This window comes from Scatophagus argus, chromosome 22 (assembly GCF_020382885.2).
Source record: "Scatophagus argus isolate fScaArg1 chromosome 22, fScaArg1.pri, whole genome shotgun sequence".
NCBI lineage: Eukaryota > Metazoa > Chordata > Actinopteri > Scatophagidae > Scatophagus > Scatophagus argus.
This window is the reverse complement of record NC_058514.1, coordinates 16,232,520-16,251,948: the sequence shown is the minus strand read 5'-3', so window position 1 is coordinate 16,251,948 and position 19,429 is coordinate 16,232,520. Positions and strand designations below refer to the sequence as shown.

The 19,429-nt window shown below is 39.2% G+C and overlaps 2 protein-coding genes across 2 annotated transcripts in view; both read right to left on the bottom strand.

The window, feature by feature from the left end:
* The window catches only part of cog5 (component of oligomeric golgi complex 5), a 59,634-nt gene extending 48,814 nt beyond the window's left edge, over nt 1-10,820 (bottom strand). Inside the window, exons 1-6 of the mRNA XM_046378484.1 lie at nt 10,682-10,820; nt 9,981-10,120; nt 8,339-8,396; nt 7,396-7,450; nt 7,060-7,129; nt 4,843-4,963 (exon numbers count right to left, since the gene is read on the bottom strand). Coding sequence (XP_046234440.1) covers nt 4,843-4,963; nt 7,060-7,129; nt 7,396-7,450; nt 8,339-8,396; nt 9,981-10,120; nt 10,682-10,727 — 490 coding nt within the window. The 5' untranslated portion in view covers nt 10,728-10,820. The remainder of the gene's footprint in view (nt 1-4,842; nt 4,964-7,059; nt 7,130-7,395; nt 7,451-8,338; nt 8,397-9,980; nt 10,121-10,681) is intronic.
* A 146-nt stretch (nt 10,821-10,966) lies between these two features.
* Nucleotides 10,967-16,281, bottom strand: LOC124053388 (zinc-binding protein A33-like). The gene is made up of 2 exons (XM_046378485.1): nt 15,999-16,281; nt 10,967-14,968 (listed from the first exon to the last, which is right to left on the bottom strand). Exon 2 carries the CDS (start codon nt 14,964-14,966, stop codon nt 13,335-13,337), a length of 1,632 nt encoding a protein of 543 aa, XP_046234441.1. The 5' UTR covers nt 14,967-14,968; nt 15,999-16,281; the 3' UTR covers nt 10,967-13,334.
* Nucleotides 16,282-19,429: the final 3,148 nt, after the last annotated feature.

Here is a 19,429-nt window from a genome sequence, read left to right as displayed (position 1 = left end):
AATTTGCAAAACACATGTTCCACAGGGGATCAGCTCGATACATCTTAGACTTACATACATAACATAGATAAACTACAGGTTCTAAACCTTTTTATGGACTTAAATATAAAATATAAAACATGTGAAATTGTCTTTCGAGTATTTCACTTCCTGATTTTGTCACATTGATTATGTCTTAAAGCACAAATAAACACGGTCATACCTCCACATAAGCCTGCAAGAAGGTGCCACATCGCTGCATTTTGTGTGAATTCAGACAAAGTGTTTGTCTGACACCTGCAGTTCTTTTCATATAGAGAGAGACAGCAATGTCAGTCCCACTGAATGCCCAGCAAAAAGACAGTTTTATTTTCAGTATAATTCAATCCAGGCAAAATGCATGACTATTTTGTTCATGGCTTTCATACAATTTCTATGTAAGCAAAATTGTTATCAGAAGGAGAACCCTGGGATAAAGTCATATCAAATGGGCACTCATTTGGGTCAAGGTCCTTGATATTAAAAAGTTTGAAAACTACAGTCATGGAAGAGCAGACTACTGGTCTTGGTGGAGGTAGTTTGTTTACTTTCCCCACATAAATCATATTTGTTTCATCCCACTAGCTTAGGATCAGGCTATCGGTTGCCTTCTAAGTTTTATGAGTTTTCTTACTTGTTCTTCTGAAACACGATAGCACAATTACAGCCTGGAACATAACAAGAGGTCATGGGTTTGATCTGCACTTTGTCAAAATTCATACAGCATTAAAATCCCTACCTTCTCGCTCCATGTAGGGCATCTGACTATCAACAACACTAAAATGGCTGCGATGTGAACGAAAATGACTCAGTTTGGTCAGCTAGGAACCTTCCAACTGAAAATGTTCTCTATGTGGCCAGCCTGACTCAGTGCTGCATATTGTTTGAAGGAGATATTTTACAGGATTTGAAGAAGGATAAACAAATACAGCAAAATGTGTAGAACTCATTTTACTATTATGTATTATGTTTCAGTAATTAATGGCCCAGAACCAACCAGATATAGACACTTAGAGGGAAGAAAATACAGTCTTTCCAGTTACAGCTGACACATGCACGGGTTTTACATGACAATTTTGAGTATATACTGTATATATAATGTTAATGTCTTTTCATTTTAAAATTTGTATCGAGTTTCTTACAACAGTTGATATTTGTATTTAATGGAAATTTGGTTCAACTAAGACCATAACATTGTAAGCATGCTAACATGATCACAATATAGCCTACTCTATAGTAAGAATCTCTGTCTATTTCCGCATAACTTCCAACACCAGAGGCCAAGCCAACGGCCCATTCTGTTCAGATCATGTTTTGAATGGGCACTGTACTTGTATGACGAACCCAATATAATGATGTTGACACAGTGTTTACTATGTTCACCATCTCAGCTTAACATGCTAGGATGCTAACGTTTGCTAAACAGCTGAGGCTGGTGATAAAGTTATTAGTTTCAGGTATTCTGTCATAACCCCAAGTGCTGAACAAACTAAAATTTGAACCCGACTTGGTAAATCTATCTAATAGTTGTTGAGACAGTTTGCTCACAACTGAATGCCAGCCTCATGGTGACAGTATAAGGAAATTCAAATCAACTGTTGTTGAGATATTTCAGTCTGGACCAAAGTAGTCTACTGACTGATTAACAACACAATCCATATAGCCATACTTCTTTGAAATTTACCAATATAGTGTCTACGTTGTGTATTTTATTAAAGATGAAGGTAACCTCCGTGAAAAAGAATCGCCACTAATCGACTATTCTTCTTTACACCTCACTGAAGTGATTCCAGGACCCCACAGTATGAACCATAACAAAATATGAAGTAGCAAAGCCCACTTGAGAAATTGTTGGAATTGCTGGATAACAACCAGAGCAAAAGCCAACACTGTAACACCTTTAAGAGTCTGTTGCTGTGCCGCAGAACACTGAGGACAATGACCCCATTTAAAAGCTCTTTGCAGCCATGGAATGTGTGTCAGCCTGTGTGTGTGTGTGCGTGTGTGTGTGTATTATGACAAGTGGTCACAGGCTAGCAGGCACAGGTTTCTGAAAACACTTGTCCTTGTGAACCCCCTCTGTCACGCTTAGTGGCTTGTGATAACTAAAGGTAGTATGGCAGAAAGATAACTGGTGGCGGTGACATGCAATGCATCAATATCACTTTTCCTCTGCTGACACCAGAAGGTCACACAGTCCTCTGAACCTATCCAGTCGTAGTTAGACACAACAATCCTGACAAAGGGACTGAGCCCAAGTCTATGATGCAGAGCTACAGAGAAAAGGGTCGAAGTGGGCTTCATGGTGTCATTACCTCCTTGACATGAGGTATTTCCACACTGGTGCAGAAAACTAGAGTGTTTACGCTTCACACAAAGTGCTTATCTGATCTTCTAACTCTGTCCAACATTTATCCGTGCTCACCTTTCCACTGATGGAATAAGGCAGCCTGCAATTTCTATCACAATCATGCAAACTTAAAGACAGAGACTGAGCAGCTGTGTGGAAGTGCAAAACTGTGGAGGGTTTCAAGTTCTCTCTCAAGCTTAAACATGTGTAGCACCACGAATACCTCCAAAGAGTGACTTAAGATGTGCATTGTTATCCTCACTTCTCATCTTGCCCTGTTTTATGATGGCAGGTTTTTCATTGTGAGATGTAACATTATGATTTATGTATTGTATTGGATGGGCTTTTTATTCAGTAGTATCATAATCGTGAGTTGAGCCAATAGTTGAATCAATATGATATCTATATCTAGTTGAAGTAATGGCCACTATCAGAAAAAAATAACATAGGTAATGTCTACTGACAAATCTAGTTTGAAGAATATATGTTCTTGCAACTACAGTGTGAGCAACACACCACAAAGAGAAGTAGCAGCTCTTTTCAGTTGACTGTCTTGACCTGCAAGACAAGCCCCTCTTGTAAAAACCCAGGGCAGCAGCATCCAGCTCACAAGCTTACACAGGGTGTTTCATGCTGGGCTGGCTGCCAGCCAGTAGAAGCACATGAGTGGCTAATGAAGAGAGCGGAATAGCAAAGTATGCCACAGACACCTACTGTCGCTATGGTTGTGAGGAACGTGAGGAAACAAACCAGAGCTAAAACACCACTGAAGATTTGACAGGTGACTAGTAAAATAATTCTGACTATGTTGCTCTATGACTGCAGGTCATGATGTGACATTATGCAACTGTAATTAAGTGGATACGGTACTTTAAGGTTCAGTGCTTTGAGTTTCTTTTGGAGCCGTTTGCACATAGACGTGGGCAACTTCACTGTGTTGAGTGGTCCTTCAAAACTTCTCAGAGCTTTTGAGGTGAGCCATTCCTTACTCAGTGTTATGCACATTGCAGGTAATTTCCTCTAACAGTCAGTTTAAAATGATCTTATGAGCTGTAGTGCACTGACCTTGCAGTAAATTGTTAGTAAGTGGGTCTGCACACTGTGCTCAAGTGCCTCTCCACTGTGTTCTGCACATTCAGTGTGCAATACCATGCCTGGTCAAAGGTGGACACCATGCAAGCTACTAAAGCAGAGAGCAACTACCAACTCTAATTATCATCGGATGATCAAAGATCTTACTTGGCAAATACATTCAAATGTTTTTCCTAAGTTCAAATTTAGATATAATTAAATGAGTTCTACAGGAAGGAGGTTAAATCACCTAAAATATCAAACTGGGAACAAAAGTAAACAATAGTCATCAATGAAAGATGTCCTCTAAGGGGGACAGAGGAAATAATGAAAAAATCAAAAATAAATACAAAAATTGATTAAACAAGACAGGGTTAATAAGTAAAGTATGAAATCACATCACAAAATCCCACTAGAAAAAAAAATGACACATCACTAACTAACTAAGAGGCAAGCAGCCCCCAGGAAAGAGCAAAGAGTACTTCAGTAAACTGGGATTTAAGGTAAGACTTGACCTAATACTACATGAAAGACTGTTCCAGATCTTTACAAGCAAAGCAGAAGCTCTTAAAATCCTTTAATTTTCACTGTAGACTAGTATAAGACAAGTTCACAAGATAATATTGATTTTGACCATTTTAAATTATTCCTGACAGGCAACAAAGAGATACAAAGAAGCCAAAATTGGAGTGAAAAAAAACCTCATCCGGTTGCAGAATTTTGTACGCTTTCATTGTAAAATTCAGACCAACTGCTGCACAGATAAACAAACAAGGAATTAAATATTCAAGGTGAATAGATACAGTATAAAAGTATGCATGAGTTTGGCAGATTTACTAAAAATAGTCCTAAATCTGAAAAAATATGAGTGCATTTTTATGTTTACGTTCAGCTCTTGAACATATTAACGCATACTGAAGTTCACAGTGTTCATTCTGTCGAACCATTCCCGAGCAGGATGCCGTGCATCCTACAGCTGACACAGCAGGCACCACACTGCGATTTAAAGGTCAACAGCCCTGTCATCACTGAAGCTGTTATATGATACCCACTTCCAATAATCATGTAGACCACAAAACATCCAAACTAGACAGTACAGCCAGCCACTGTCTGGCTCATAACACCTCAGTTATTTCCAATGTCTGCATGAAATAATAAGGGAAGTTATAAAAAAGAAAAAAAAAACTGTGTTTGACAGTTTGTGCTACTTGGGGACAACTCAAACTAATTTTTACAGCTCACCTATTCCAGTAAGTGTATTTCGTACTCATGCTTAAGTTATTTTTAGGTAAAATGTGGTTTGATATGTTTATGTAATCCGTATTTAATTTATTCGGTTAAAAAGGTCTGTGGTTTAGCGATAAACCTTTGATGGTCTGGAAAATAAAGGTGCATGTCCTTACCTAGTTCATTGAGGCTCTGTGCAGCCTTGGTGAGCTCCCTGCTGCCCCCCTGCAGCTGACCCTGGAGCCTCTTGCTCAGGTACAAGATACGAATGATCCTCCGCAGCAGGTCACAGGCCACCTGGAGCAGAATAAGAGGGAGCAAGCGTGATAAACAAGATGGTAGGGTAGTCAGTGTTTTGCACTGGCTAGTCTCTTTGAAGTAACAGGCATGTGGAAAGAAAATATCCCTGGAAAAACCACGCAAGAATCACATTATAATCATCAAATGAACTTGAGGTTGGTCTGGGAGCAGCACAGCAGCCACTTGCTTCACCTTTGTATTTGCTGATGTTGTCTCACATAGGATTTGTCTGCTGAAAAGCAATTTTGTTATCCTTTAGGAGATTTTAAAATTACAACCTATTCCATATCAGCTGCCTTATTTCTCAAGCATCTTTTCATTTTATTCATATTTCATCCAACTTACATTTAATACTCTCATTCACTGCATATACAACATACAATTCAGAGAAGGTAATATTTTTCTTGATAGATAGTTGATCTAATCAAATATTTTCAATTCAATTAAAATCAGTTTATTCACGTAGCGTCAATTCACGACAAAAGTTATCTCATGACACTTTCAAATTAGAGCTGTCAGAATTTGAGGTCATAGCCTTCTCTAAAATGATGCAAATTGTACTTGTATTATTATTACACATAGTACTTTCAGCCAAACAGTCTTATTTATAGTAAATGCTTCTTTTTAAAGCCAGGAGAGGAAAAATATTACGCTTTATGGTTGCTATGCCAACTCATATTGTAACCATGGAGCTACTCACACTCCTGAATATTCAGACAAAACAGGAAAAAGAGACAAATAACAAAGTATCTCTCAAATTAGCTTGTATACACGGTGGGGATTACATCAAAACTCAAACTATGCACGTTGAGTCTGATTCATTTGAAACCGGCCAGTCCTATTGTGCAGATATCTCCAGAGTCGGTGTGTCCACGTTTATTATCTGAGGCAGATAAGGAAATGTAATGTAATGAGAGAAAACAATGGGACTCATTCAAAGTGCATCTGCTATCATCAATATTTTCTTCTCTGAATTTGTTTCTATGTCAAAATAATGAGCTCCAAAGTCACCATTAAGCTGAGCTCACAGGGCTTGCTGTTACTGTGCAATAATCTGTACTCCTTTGATTGTTTTGAATGGCAGTAGGGGTATTCGTTTCACTGATGTCATCAGGTGGTCACCCTAATTCAAATGGTGTTTCACTGATGGGCCTACAATACCTCCAGAGGGTTCAACAGCAACACATGTCACCCCAGGTGAGCCCCACTCTGCTTTAACATGGGTCACAGCCCAGATTGGGTCTTTTCACTTCAGCAATCGCCAGCTAGAGGTGCTTTTGTGTGTTTTGGGAAACAAAGTCACTCATTTGAGAAATGTTTTAATTATAATGACTTAAACAATATTTTTCTTATCACACTGGTCCCATCAAAAGGGCTTCAATACACACAACATTCACATGTTGATAGGAACAATACTAGTTGATGCGCAAGTGTCATGAATCTGATGGGAATTCTGCATGAGTACTTATTTTGTGTGCAAAGTAAAACCATTTCCATGCACATATTAGTGAATGAGGCCCTCTGCTTTGTTGATGAGGGGGAAATGAGAAACAGAGGCCTTGGATTCCCCAGTGACTGCTGTTTGAGTCAAATCCAACTCGTACTGAAGGCTCAGGCCAGACACAAGACCGAGAGATCTCTCTCTCTCTCTCTCTCTCTCTCTCTCACACACACACACACACACACACACAATCTGAGGGACACAAAGCCATTAGTCCAGGAGAGAGACCTCAGAATCACGCTGACCTTTTTACAGCCGCTGTTTCATCAATATTTAATCATGATTCCCTTGGCTATACAAACAGTAGAACTGAATCCCAGTGTTCTTGCTGAGCTATGAGCACATGTGCTTGCTTGTTCATGCACACACAGCAGCTTGGAGCTCGCACACGACAAACCTCTTGCCTGCATGTGGGCAAATGCTGAGCCTCTCTCCTACACAGGGTCGATTTTTCTGTGGGTTTTAGAAAGCTTCGAAGCAAATGTAAAATCATGCTTTTTGATAAGACTGTCATGCAAAGAACTGTCTATCTACTGTCTATCCACAAGAAAGTTAATATAATACCATCATGAAGTGTGTTGTAGATGGTTACCTGCAGTCTGGCAAGCTGGGTGATCCTGGCCACAATCTTGTTGTAAGGATCAACTATCTTTGTCCTTATCCTGCAAAGACATACATGTAACAACTGTAAACGGGACAAGGAATTCTTACAAACAGCAAAAAGCTATTGAAGGTGTGAGTACGTGTCCAGGTTTTTGCTGAAGATATATGGTCTTTGAAATGTTTCTGAGATGCAGACAACAGGATCATGGAACAAAAGATTTAATGCATTAGTCTACTAGCATCAGGTACTGAAGTCAACATATCCAAGTTAATGTTGACAATAAATACATCCAACCTCACTAAAGCCACAACAAAACTTATTTACCTGTCAACAGCTGCTTGCAGAGCACTGATCCTTGTCTGCATCATCTGAAGGACCCCTGAAAACAACAACAACTTTTTTTGCACTACTTAGCATACTTCATCTGAGGAACGTTGGCGCTCTCTTGTGGTAAAACCCAAGAACTGCAACAGTTTGAAAAACAGGTCATATGGCTAATTCTGCAAATATTATTATACAGCATTATCTAATAGTCATTGTTTGGCAATAGGCTACTGTTCAGGCCATTTTTAAAAAGCCTTGCCACATGCATCAATCTGCCAGTGGCAACATTTTTGGTGAGTTTTGAAAGTTGACAGTTGGGTTCTGAATATTATTCAAATGATGAAATGAACCTCTATGAACCCGAAACCTCTAGGACAACATGTCCCAGGAAAACAGCATGCTGGCAAAAAGATCAATGTGGCAATGTGGTAGAAACTTCCATTAAACATTTTACAAAACACAGTAATGCACACAAGAATTTGTTTGACTGTTCAAATCAATCTGTGCTCATTACCAATACCACACCACAAGTATGCTTTATAGTGTAATATTTTAATAGGTTTATTTTCATTGTACACTCACTGAAGCCACTGGCTGCTTGATAAGAAGTGAAAGATGCATTCATGTTCAAACTCACATGTGGGATTTATTGCATGCCTGAGTGCACCAACAGGTTTTCAAAATGGTCATTGCATACACTAGGCTCACTATTCAGAAATAACATAACTTGAATTAAGGAAATTGAGTTATTTTACTTAAAGGTTACTTATTGCAGGCAAGTTACTAATGTCTGCAATTGATTTGGTGAGCACACTGAAATGAACTGAACCCAAAGGCAGACAGGAAGATACATAAATCATTCTAAACCATCCATGAAGCTGTTCCTGTAAAATTCGTTCTCTAAGTTATATAATGGTAGCATAATGAATACATAGATCTGTACCTTCAAGAGATTCTATGCCAGTTGCCTGAGACAGTAGATCTTCATGTCTGGCCACAACCTGGAAAGAAGAAATATAAATATATATGGATGGGGCACCTATTATTGTTATCATTGTGTTTCTTCAGCAAGTCAAAAGTTTCTACTTAATTTCACTGTAAAATAAATAAACAAAAGTCAGTCTCCAAAAACCATGCTTTAAGACTATGCCAGCTGTAACTGAAGAAGAAATTATTTGCATTTCATAGGATAAAACACAACGCATGGCACTGATACATTAGGGTACACTGTTTTGATCGGGAAAAAAACTAAGGTGTAAGGCACAGAGGCGTTGTATTTAGTCCCTTAATTATTCATAGAACCTGAATGAAGCCAATCATCTCCCATTCCCTTTAAAAGCCACAGCTGCTCTGTGTCAGTGTGATGCAAGGATCTCAGTCCATGGATCATTCAGGCAGGCTCATAAAAATGATCACTGCGTTTAAAAGCAGATGGGTTGCAGGTGGGTGAAATAATACATCATTAATAAGGAAAATATTAATTACATGACCTGCAGAGATCCAAGTGTATCTCCCATTTAAGAGAGATGCTGTGCCACTGAGGCACAGCAGGTTTACTTACTGATTATTTAAATGCAGACGGTATATGCCAGGACCTAATGTTAATTAATGTTCTGTGATCTTCTGCAAACCCAAAAGGTTACACAGCCCAGATAATAAAATGTCTCACAACATTTGCTGCAGTGACATTACTGTGTTTAGATGTTTAAAATTACTGAATGCAGCCTCTCTAACTGTCAGCGACGAATCGCTGCATCACCAGTGTGTAAAAAGCACAAAGTATGTGTGCTGTGTAGCCGTGACCTTTAAAGAAAAACACTGTGCCGCTGACTGTATATCAAGTTTTTGCTGTTCAATGGCACAGTCGCTTTCTGTTGTGTCATGATAGCAAAAAGCCTTCAATGCACCTGACTTAACCACATTTTAAGAACAACATGCCCATGGGTGCACAGGTGAAGGCAAGTACTGATAACTGCACTGGTTGGAAACTATCATCTTTGCACCAGGAATGTTTTAGAGAGCTAAAACTTTGGTTGGGTTTATACTAAACATGTGGGTTACAGTATGGGTGGATTTAAAGAGAGCAGTCAATTCCAATTTTCTAACTGTTTGGTCTACTAAATGTCAAAAAGGCGAAAATATGAACCAAAATTCGAAAGAGATGTTTAAACCCCAAAAATATTCCGTCAACTATTATAAAAGATTAATGAAGAACAGAAAATATTCAAGCTGAATGAAGAGTTTTTTCTTTCCTAAAAGAATTATTCAAAACCAATAATCTATCAACAAACTAACCACTGATTTATTTTTGTCGATCCACAAACGTATTAATCAACTAATTATCCAGGTCAGAATGACACATCCAAATCAGAGATCGTCTATATGGGCAGGAAAAGCTTTGACCAACATCTGTGTCATGCTATACCAAGTCTAGCATTGCGTTTAATGTAGAATTTCCAAGTTCATGTTATTTGCAGTGCACTTATTTACCAGTAGATGACTAATGGATTGTGAATCGTTTCATATGAAGCCCTGACTCACGAATATTCATGAGGCTCTATTGAGGTCTGTTGGGTTAGTAGTACCTGGCTGTGCAGCTCCTTGTCCAGCTGACTGATGCCCTGTGCCAGCTTGGCCAGCTGCTCAGCAATGACAGCATGGTGAATAGCCTGAGCTGTGTACGTCTTCACATCAAAGTCCTCTGCCAGGAAATCAGTGTAGCATTCTGGAAACACAGCAGCACATCCCCCAAACAATTCCGTATGTTGTTCACGCTTAAAACAAAACACTGTTCCCTAATATCTGACATGCGGTGTATTGCAGATAAACCAAAGCAAAACCGGCTCTTTAATGAAGTCTTTAGTCTATTTCTCTGTTGTTTTCTGCTTTTCTTTGACAGTCAAGTTTGAGCAAGACCTCTTTCAACATCAACATCAGAGCAGCAAAGTCCTGCACAGTTTGCTGTCTCTCTGTCCACCTAGTCGGTCTCTTGGTTTAATCTGTCACCAACGTAATTTCCAGGTTAGACCAATGATATCAATAGTAGTGCAAATACAAAAATGTATCTTCGGTGCCTGAAAAACGTTTTCGGTGAATTTCACTAGCAGAGACAAACACGTCATAATAAAATCTGAAGAGATGTGGTAGCCTTTCGGTCGGAAAAGTGCTTTGTTGGATTTTTTTCAGTAATTAGCAGCGGAACGACTGTGAAAAAATGGCAAAGCTGTTCATAATATGTTTTGCATATATATTCCATTAGCACCGCTGTTTATGAAGTTGTTTTTACCATCTTTCAGAATTGAATTCGTGGAAGCTTCTCTTCCGTCCTCCATGTTGGTACTTCCGCGTGTGACGTTTAAACTAAGCGACAAGAGCTAGACGTAAGCATTAAAGGGCTACTACACTCGCTGAAGCTACTTCTTAACATGACGGTATGATAACCCCTATGATATCAGAAATTATACCATATGATATGTAGGGTATCTTCTATGATATCTCCTTTACATTTCAATTGCCTTTTTCAAGTATGAAGTCTCTCAAAATCGGAATCACACATTATCTTTTTCATTCTTAAAATTTATTTATTTGTTTAGAATCTAATCAACATTTATTTATTCATTCTTCTACAGACATCATGAAACATCCGCATTATCCACCAGGTAGCAAAAAATCAAGTATTCTTTTTGTGTTAAATTTTAGCTCTTTCAAAAAATGATCATAATGCATTTGATCCTTAGACAAAAGTTAGAAAAACAAACAACAAATCAATTTTTAACACTCATGTCATCCACTATTTGTGTTTTAATTTCATTTGATGATATGAATTACACAAAATGTCAAATGTAGACCTCAAGAAAAGACAAGCAGGCCAGCTTGCTAGACAATGAAAAATGAAAAATTCTATCCATAACCAAGTATATATACATCACATTTGAGAACGTCATAAGAACATAAGACCATCATGCGGTTAACCGGCATACTCAACGACAGCATACAGTATTATAAAAAAAATTTAAAAAACCCTCTCAAGTACCATAACATAACATGGACATTTTGACTGAATTAACACAAATATCTAAAAATATTAATAATCCCTTAAATGCATTTCATTAATGTGTACCTGTGCCCCAAGATTGTGTATGTTAGACTGCCTGTCTAGTGTCAAAGTCTGTTCTCCCTTTGAATAATGTTTTCCCCCCTGCTATGCGTTTCCTGTCGCATGCCTCTGTCATTGGTCGGGGTTAGCGTTTGCAATAGGTCAGTGATTCCCAACCTTCTTACTTGGTGCCTCCTCCACTTGTCTCTAAGAAAAGACCTCCCACCATGATCTCTACCAATACTGTCCTGGTTTGTATGTCTCATACATATACACATCATAGATACATCAACCTGGATTATTTTATAGTTTGGCACATTTGGCATAACATGACTGTTAGAGGTGATGGGCAAGGTAAGACTATAAACATGTCCATCTTGCGTTTGACAAGTCTGTAAATTTGATGCTGTCTTTTACATCTTTATGAAAGCTCTGTGACCCTACTAATCCAGACAACAAATTAAACAATACAAAAACAAAATGAATATGCTGAAATGAATACACATCAAATAATGTTTACATGAGACATTCAGTATACAGACAAACACATTTGTTTTCCCCCAGAGCACCAACATTAATCAACTCTTTCTAGTTAGCAGTTGTCATCAGGGTATTTAACCAGTGTTAAAAGGATAACACAATACTACGGTATCCATTTCGTGAAAATCACCTTTTTGGCAACAGCAAAAAGTAAAGCCACTTATGATATTGTTAAAAAGGCAATGTAGACAGGACCATATTATAGTGTCAACTTTGGCCATGCTTTTGTCACAACAATGATTCTCTGGAAAACATCAGCCCAAAACTTATAACCTAAACCTATAAATGTATTTCTTTAACAAATGAAGTTGTGACCCTTCATGATACAAGCATTTCAAGACAAATGGTTAGACCTTAAAATTATCCACTGATAATGATTAGGGATAAGCAGGGGGATTATCAACCTTTTGTGCGATTGGCAACAAAATTAATTAATTGAAAAATGTGCTACTTTGGCTCTGATGCAGATCATCTCTGTGGTCAGCACTCTCTTATGTCAGTCGTTGTAAATTTTCAAGCCTGCTTTGTGTAAAGGAACACTGGACAAAACCAGCATACCAAATTTTACCATTAGGTGTCACTCTTGACTCAGCAGGAGTCAATCGAGCCCATACTTCAAAGTGGGAGCATATTAGTATTGATATGTATTGTAGCTTGTTAAGTAACTTTAGACAACATAATCAGCAGCAACTCGTTACTGATGAGAGTTCTCTCTTGTGGACATCAGCCAAAGCAGTAGTCCCACTAGTCACACTAGTCCATCCCAACAAAACACAAGGCAAGCACAGCACTGTGGCACTGAGCTAACCGGTTATACTTGGACTCTTGCTAACTAGCCACATACTGTTAGCTCTCTCCACCTACCTACACCTGACTAAACTCCTATCAGTACTGAATAATCTGAATGTGCAAAGTAATGGGTACCTTAAGTTATCAAACAAACAGTGGTGTAAAATATATAATATTTGCCTGTAGAAGTGTAGTAGTAGCACGGAACTAAAATAAAATAATAATAAAAAAGGTACTTTAAATCACTGGTTATTCGACATTTTGAGACTAAGATTTTAATTTCTACTGTAAATGTATATCAATTCTAAAGAATGTTATTGGTGTCCTTGATTACTGATAATCAGAACACCAAACCTACAAAATGCAGTTAAGGTACCCTTTTCCCCTGCTTCTGGATCTTTCTTTGACTGTCAGTAAGATTAGAATTATACTTCAGCTTTGGATCGCTATAACTACATTGAGAAGTATTCCTTTAATGCCCGTGGATATTTTAATAGGAAATCAAAGGATAAGTTCAATTTGTATAACACAGGATCAGAGGGGCAGTGTTTTTGCCACCTTCTATACCACAGAGACTAAAGTATGGGTAGAGTTTCTCAGTGAAGTTACAGCCAGTAAAGGAGTAGATGAGAGCTGCTGTATCTGCATCATAAAATGAGATCAGACCCTCGTCATAATCCACAAACACTCCCACCTTCTGAGGCTTTGACTTCAGAGAGAGTAAGACACCTGGGCCAGCAAGAGCTTTGTACTCAGTTCCCTTTCTTAACCAAACAGTCCAGTAGCCATTCTTAGGGGACAATCTGATTTTTCCCTTCCTCATGACCGATTCACTGGCCACTCCTACATCCCAGTCAGTCTTCCCTGTAACGTCAACTTCATAATAAAATCTGCCTAAGGAGAAACTCTGACTTCCTAAAACAGCATTACAAACAGAAAATCTCTTTGGGTTGTCAGAGACACTCTTTTGAATCTCATCACACTTGACTTGTTTCCCATCCTCAGACAGGATGAGATATGGACTTGCTGTATCAGGATCAAGAGTCACATCCACCATATACTGTTGAGCCTTCTTCAGCTTAATATCAGCACACATCTTCCCCACGTCTTTACTGAGTGCCTCCTCCAGCTGAGCCACAGCTCTCCTCACAGCCCCCTCATAAGACGAGCGCACTCTGACCTTTGTCCAGTCTTTGGTGGGTGGAACAGGGTTCAGGGATGGGAAGCTTTGGAGGAACTGGAGATGGTCTTCAGTGCGTGAGAGCTGCTCCACTTCAGCACTTCTGTTCGTCAACTCAGAGATTTCCTCTTCCAGCTCTTGAACGAGGACTTCAGCCTGTTTCTCTGTTGTTTTGTGTGTCTCTTCAATCACATCGGTGAGCTGAGCAAGACTCCTCTCAACAGACTGGATGAGAGCAGTGAAGACCTGCACACTGACTGCTGTCTCTCTGTCTGCATCTTCCCTACTGAGCTTCACCGACTGTTTGATCTGCTGAATCTTCACTCGTCTTTCCTGGATCATCTGATGAATTTTAGCTTCATTCTCCGCCAGCGCAGCCTTCTTTTGTTCATATTCCTTTTTCAGGGGAGAAAAGTGATGTCTCTTGTGATCTGTGGCGATGCACAGCCGGCACACATACATCTGATCTGTCTTACAGAACAGCTCCAGGGGTCTATCATGCCTCTTACACATTCTGTCTTCCAGGTTCTCCACAGGGTCAATCAGCTCATGTCTTTTCAGGCCTGGAATTCTGTAATGAGGCTCCAGGTGAGACTCACAATAGGAGGTCAAACACACCAGACAGGACTTTAGGGCTTTCATTTTGGTTTTAGTGCAGACTTCACAAAGAACATCTCCTGAGGTGGCACGTTTTTGCACTGAGCAGCTAATAGTTCTCTTTATAGCTGACTGTCTGAACTGAGCAGCCACCTCAGATAAGATGGTATTGACCCGTACCTCAGGCCTTCTGTCAAAGGCATCTTTACACATGGGACAATAGCTTTGGATATTAATATTCCAGTGGGATGTAATGCAGTTCTTGCAGAAGTTGTGTCCACATGGTATGGTGACTGGTTCGGTGAACACATCCAGACAGATGGAACACAGAAGCTGCTCTTCAGAGAGGAAACTGCTGGCAGCAGACATGTCTAGAAAACAAAACCAAAAGCAGAAAAAAATGTATTATTAGCATTATTCCCCTTCCCTCCATACTGTTTAACATCATTAGCCATGACTCTCTTCAATATTAGATGCTAAATTGCTACAAGTCTGAGCACACTGATCCTCATCAGGCTGCACAATTTAACACTTTAAATGAAATGTCTTGGTATATTGTGAAGCCCTAAACAGTTTTTCCTTATTAATCAGAATTCGTGTACAATTACGAATAAAACATTTTTTGTGGGTGTAAGAAAAGAAAAATGTGTTTCACCTCATTTTCAATGTTTAAAAAGTTACACTTCACACATCACATTTTTTCCTTGTATGTTGCCTTTGTGTGTGTCATTTCTGTATATGTTTAATTTAGTTTCTAGTACCTCACAATATGTGCCTATTCCTTGAAGGCTTCCCTCCTTAAATAAAGACAGCTGCTATTTTACATGATCCTCTGTGTGGATGTCTGATACTTCTATTTGACCCTCTTTATTACTGATGAAAGTAAGGTTACTTACTTTTCATGCAATAGCGTTTCTTATATATACCTACACAGGCTTATACATATGAAAAAAAACCCGACCCGTATTTATTTACCTGATTTAATATAATAATAACAGAACATAAATTCCAGAATTTGCAAAAAAAATTTAAAAAAATTAAAAAAAAATTTAAAAGAAAATGTAGACTTTTTAGAGTGTATGCGCTTCTACGGGAAAACACGAAACAACAACAAAAAACAAATCAATAAATCCGTGTTCTAGATAAGTAATATGATATATAATATATATAGTAATGTGTATAGTAAATGTGGTCGGATAACACAAGCGGCCCCTTTGCTTTGCCTCTTCAGTCTGGGAGTGCTTTGAATAGCAATATGCCCTTTGACTCTGAGAAAGTGGGCTACAGCTCGGAGGACTGACAAAGTTAAACTTCACTAAAGCCTTTTCAGTGGACAAAGCTCCTCCTCCCTCTTTAGTTGCGCCCTGTGTAAACACAGCAAACGCCATTCACTGTACTCACCGGCGTGTCTCTGATAAAGATGTAGCCTGTTGTCGGTGAACAAGACAAGCAACAGCCAAACAGCCGCTACCTTTCAATAAAATCCTTTCACTTTCATTTCTGCATTGTGGCGGTAAAATTGTTTCGTTTTTCCGGTGTTCCTCCGCCGCTGCCACTCTGCAGGCAGACTGAGGGATTGCGGGCGGCTGGACAAAACTTGTCAAACTGGGTTCCCCCATCTTCATTCACGTCCAGTCGCCTTTAACTCTATTACCAGCATGGGCAATTGCATGTTAAGTCTCTAGTCGCATGTGTGTTCTCCACATCTTACTGACCCAGTCAATGGTGGCACCATTTTTATACTAAAAGTGGAAGCCCAAACCCAATTAGCAGGCTAATGTGCCCTTGAGCAAGGCACTTAAGCCCTGATTTGCTCCCCGGGCGCCTGACAGTAGCAGTGTGTGTCTGTGTTCACTGCATGTAATTTGCTGGGTGTCCTTGTCTGTCTCTCTCTCTCAACCCAACCGGTCAAGGCAGATGGCCGCCCATCTTGAGTCGGGGTCTGCTCCGAGGTTTCTGCCTTCTAAAAGGCAGTTTTTCCTCACCACTGTCACCAAGTGCTTGCTCAAGGGGGAATGTTGGGTTCTCTGTATTACAGTTTAATTAAAGAGTTTGGTCTAGACCTGCTCTAATTGGAAAGTGTCATGAGATAACTTTAGTTGTGAATTGGTGCTATATAAATAAACTGAATTGAATTGAATTGTTGTACGTGTGTTCAACCAAAGATGGGTTTTTTTTTCTAATCTGAAGAAATGTTTTACTGGGTTTATATGGAACAGTAATAGGCCCAGGTTATATCTATCTCTCCTACTGTATACCTCCCATACAACTGAGGTGGGTTTAGACTGCCTAATATGAACCTTCATTACTGGGCAGCCAAACTCTGTGCAGTCACATACTACTTTTCAACTATAGACATCCCAACCTGGATGAATATAGAAAACAATTTATTAAAATTAATATTACAGCTATATCTCTATAGAGACTCTACAGAGTCAAATAAAAAAAACACTCAAAATCCCTTTCTTAGAAATACTGTATTAGTCTGGTATCAGGTTCGTGTCTTCTTAAAGGAATCCTGTAAGATTTCTTGTTTTTCCTCCAATTTGGAGTAATAATAACTTTAAGCCAGGGAGATTTGACATGGGATTTAAACTCTGGACGAATACAGGAGTAAGATGAAAGACCTATAAAAGACCTATACAGTGATGGTACCTTGATGTCTTTTGAACAAGTGGCTAAATATAACATTCCTAGGAAACATTTTTTTAAGTATCTATAAATAAGAAGTTTTATAAACACACAGACTTACAGTCTATACACAGACTCCACTGTCCTCTATAGGGGTCTTGCAATAAACCATTTACAAAATAAAGGTTAGTTATCTAAATTTTACAATATACTGTTTGCAAGCTCTAAAGAAAGTTCTCTTTCATATCTTTCTGCATGGAAAAATGATCTTCAAATAGGCATCTCAGTGGAGGACTGGGAGGAGGTGTGTGTGTTAGAATGAATTCAGACTATTAACACCAGGTTCAGGTTGTTACTGTACAAATGGTTATTCAGAGCATACTTCACTCTTGTAAAGCACAGGCATTCCTGACAACTGTATTAAATGTGATAGAGAAATATGCACTCTGTTTCGCTGTGGGATTGTGAGACTTCGATGACATTTGGACACCTTTCCTACATTTCATAATAAACTTATCTGGGGTTGATGGTGCTGTTGTATTCTTTTATTATTTGGGGTGGGTTTTTTTTATATAAGGGAGCTGAAAAATCAATAAACGTATTCATGAAAAAAACTATAAAACTGTGTGTGTTTTATAGCAGGTCTAGACTAAACTGTTAAATTTAGTTTTCAATACAGAGAGACCCGACAAAACCCCCATGAGCAAGCACTTAGCAACACTGGCGAGGAAAAACTTCGGAGCAGACTTCAGCTCTACGTGGGCGGCCATCTGCCTTGACCGGTTGGGTTGCGAGTGAAATAGTGAGAGAGAGAGAGGGAGAGAGAGAGAGGAAGAGTGAGAGAGTGAGAAGGAGAATGAGAGGGAGAGATTGCTAGAGAGGGGGACACACAGACAGATGTATTGCAATAGCAATAATAACTGATTACTGGAATGATAAAAAAACAACATGAACAATAATAATAATGATAGTAGTAGAAGCACTAGTAGTAATATAGAAATATGATTAAGTGGTAATAACATCATCATCAGTCATCAGTGTCGAGCAGGACCACAGCAGGAGGTCCAAACACGATCCATGTGAACCTGTGAGACGAGAAAGGACTCCTGGAAAGGAGTCAGGTAAGTGACATGCATTCGTGGGACATGAATGTGTGTACAAGGAGAGTTAGAGGAGGGGAGAGTGCATCATGGGAGATCCCCTGGCAGTCTATATAGCTGATAGCAGCATAACTAGGGGCGAGCCTAAGCCAGTTCTAATACGCTTTATCTTACTCATTTTACCTCTACTCTTAAACATAGAGAGGGTGTCCTCCTCCCAGACCAAAACTGGAAGGTTGTTTCACAGCAGAGGAGCTTGATAACTAAAGGCTCTGGTTCCCGATCTACTTTTGAAGGGGAACCACTAGTAACCCTGCATCCTGGGAGCGTAGGGTTCTGGTTGGACAATAAGCTACTCTGAGCTCTTTGTGATAAAATGGTGCCTGACCGTTTAGGGCTTTGTATATGAGGAGAATTTTAATCTCTATTCTAAACTTTACAGGCAGCCAGTGTAGAGAAGCCAGTACAGGAGAAATATGGTCTCTAATAAGAGTTTTTGTCAGTACACATGCAGCAACATTCTGGATTAGTTAGAGAGTCTTCAGGGACTTGTTGAGGCAGCCTGATATTAGGGAGTTGCGATAGTCCAGCCTGGATGCGTGGACTAATTTTTCTGCAGGTTTTTGAGACATAACATGCTTAATTTTTACGATGTTGTAAAGATGAAAGAAGACAGTCCTTGAAATTTGAGCTATGTGTGAGTTAAAGGACATATCCTGGTCAGACTTCTTACAGTGGACCTGGACACATCAGTTAGTATTAGTATTGCATGGCTTTCCAGCAGAAAAAAGCTATCAAATATAGAATACTACTACAAACACCAGTAAAAAGATGACTACAACAAATCTTAACATTAAAATAAAGTTCTTAATTATTCATTAATTACAATAGAGCCACTGAATTAAATCGCATCAGACTGCAAGTGTGTATGATACCGTGTCCTGCTATGGCGTGAACTGATCACTGACCAGAGATGAACTGATAACACACAACCTCAATATTCATCAAAAGAGGTGCAGAGTATCAAGCATGGTTCTGCACGCGTGTAAAACCGCCCAAGAAAATATGGTGTATGCTGTCACCATGTGGCCATCTGAGGTC

Coding starts and splice junctions, on each gene's coding strand:
- LOC124053388 (XM_046378485.1), bottom strand. CDS start 14,966: ATGTCTGCTGCCAGCAGTTTCCTCTCTGAAGAGCAGCTTCTGTGTTCC.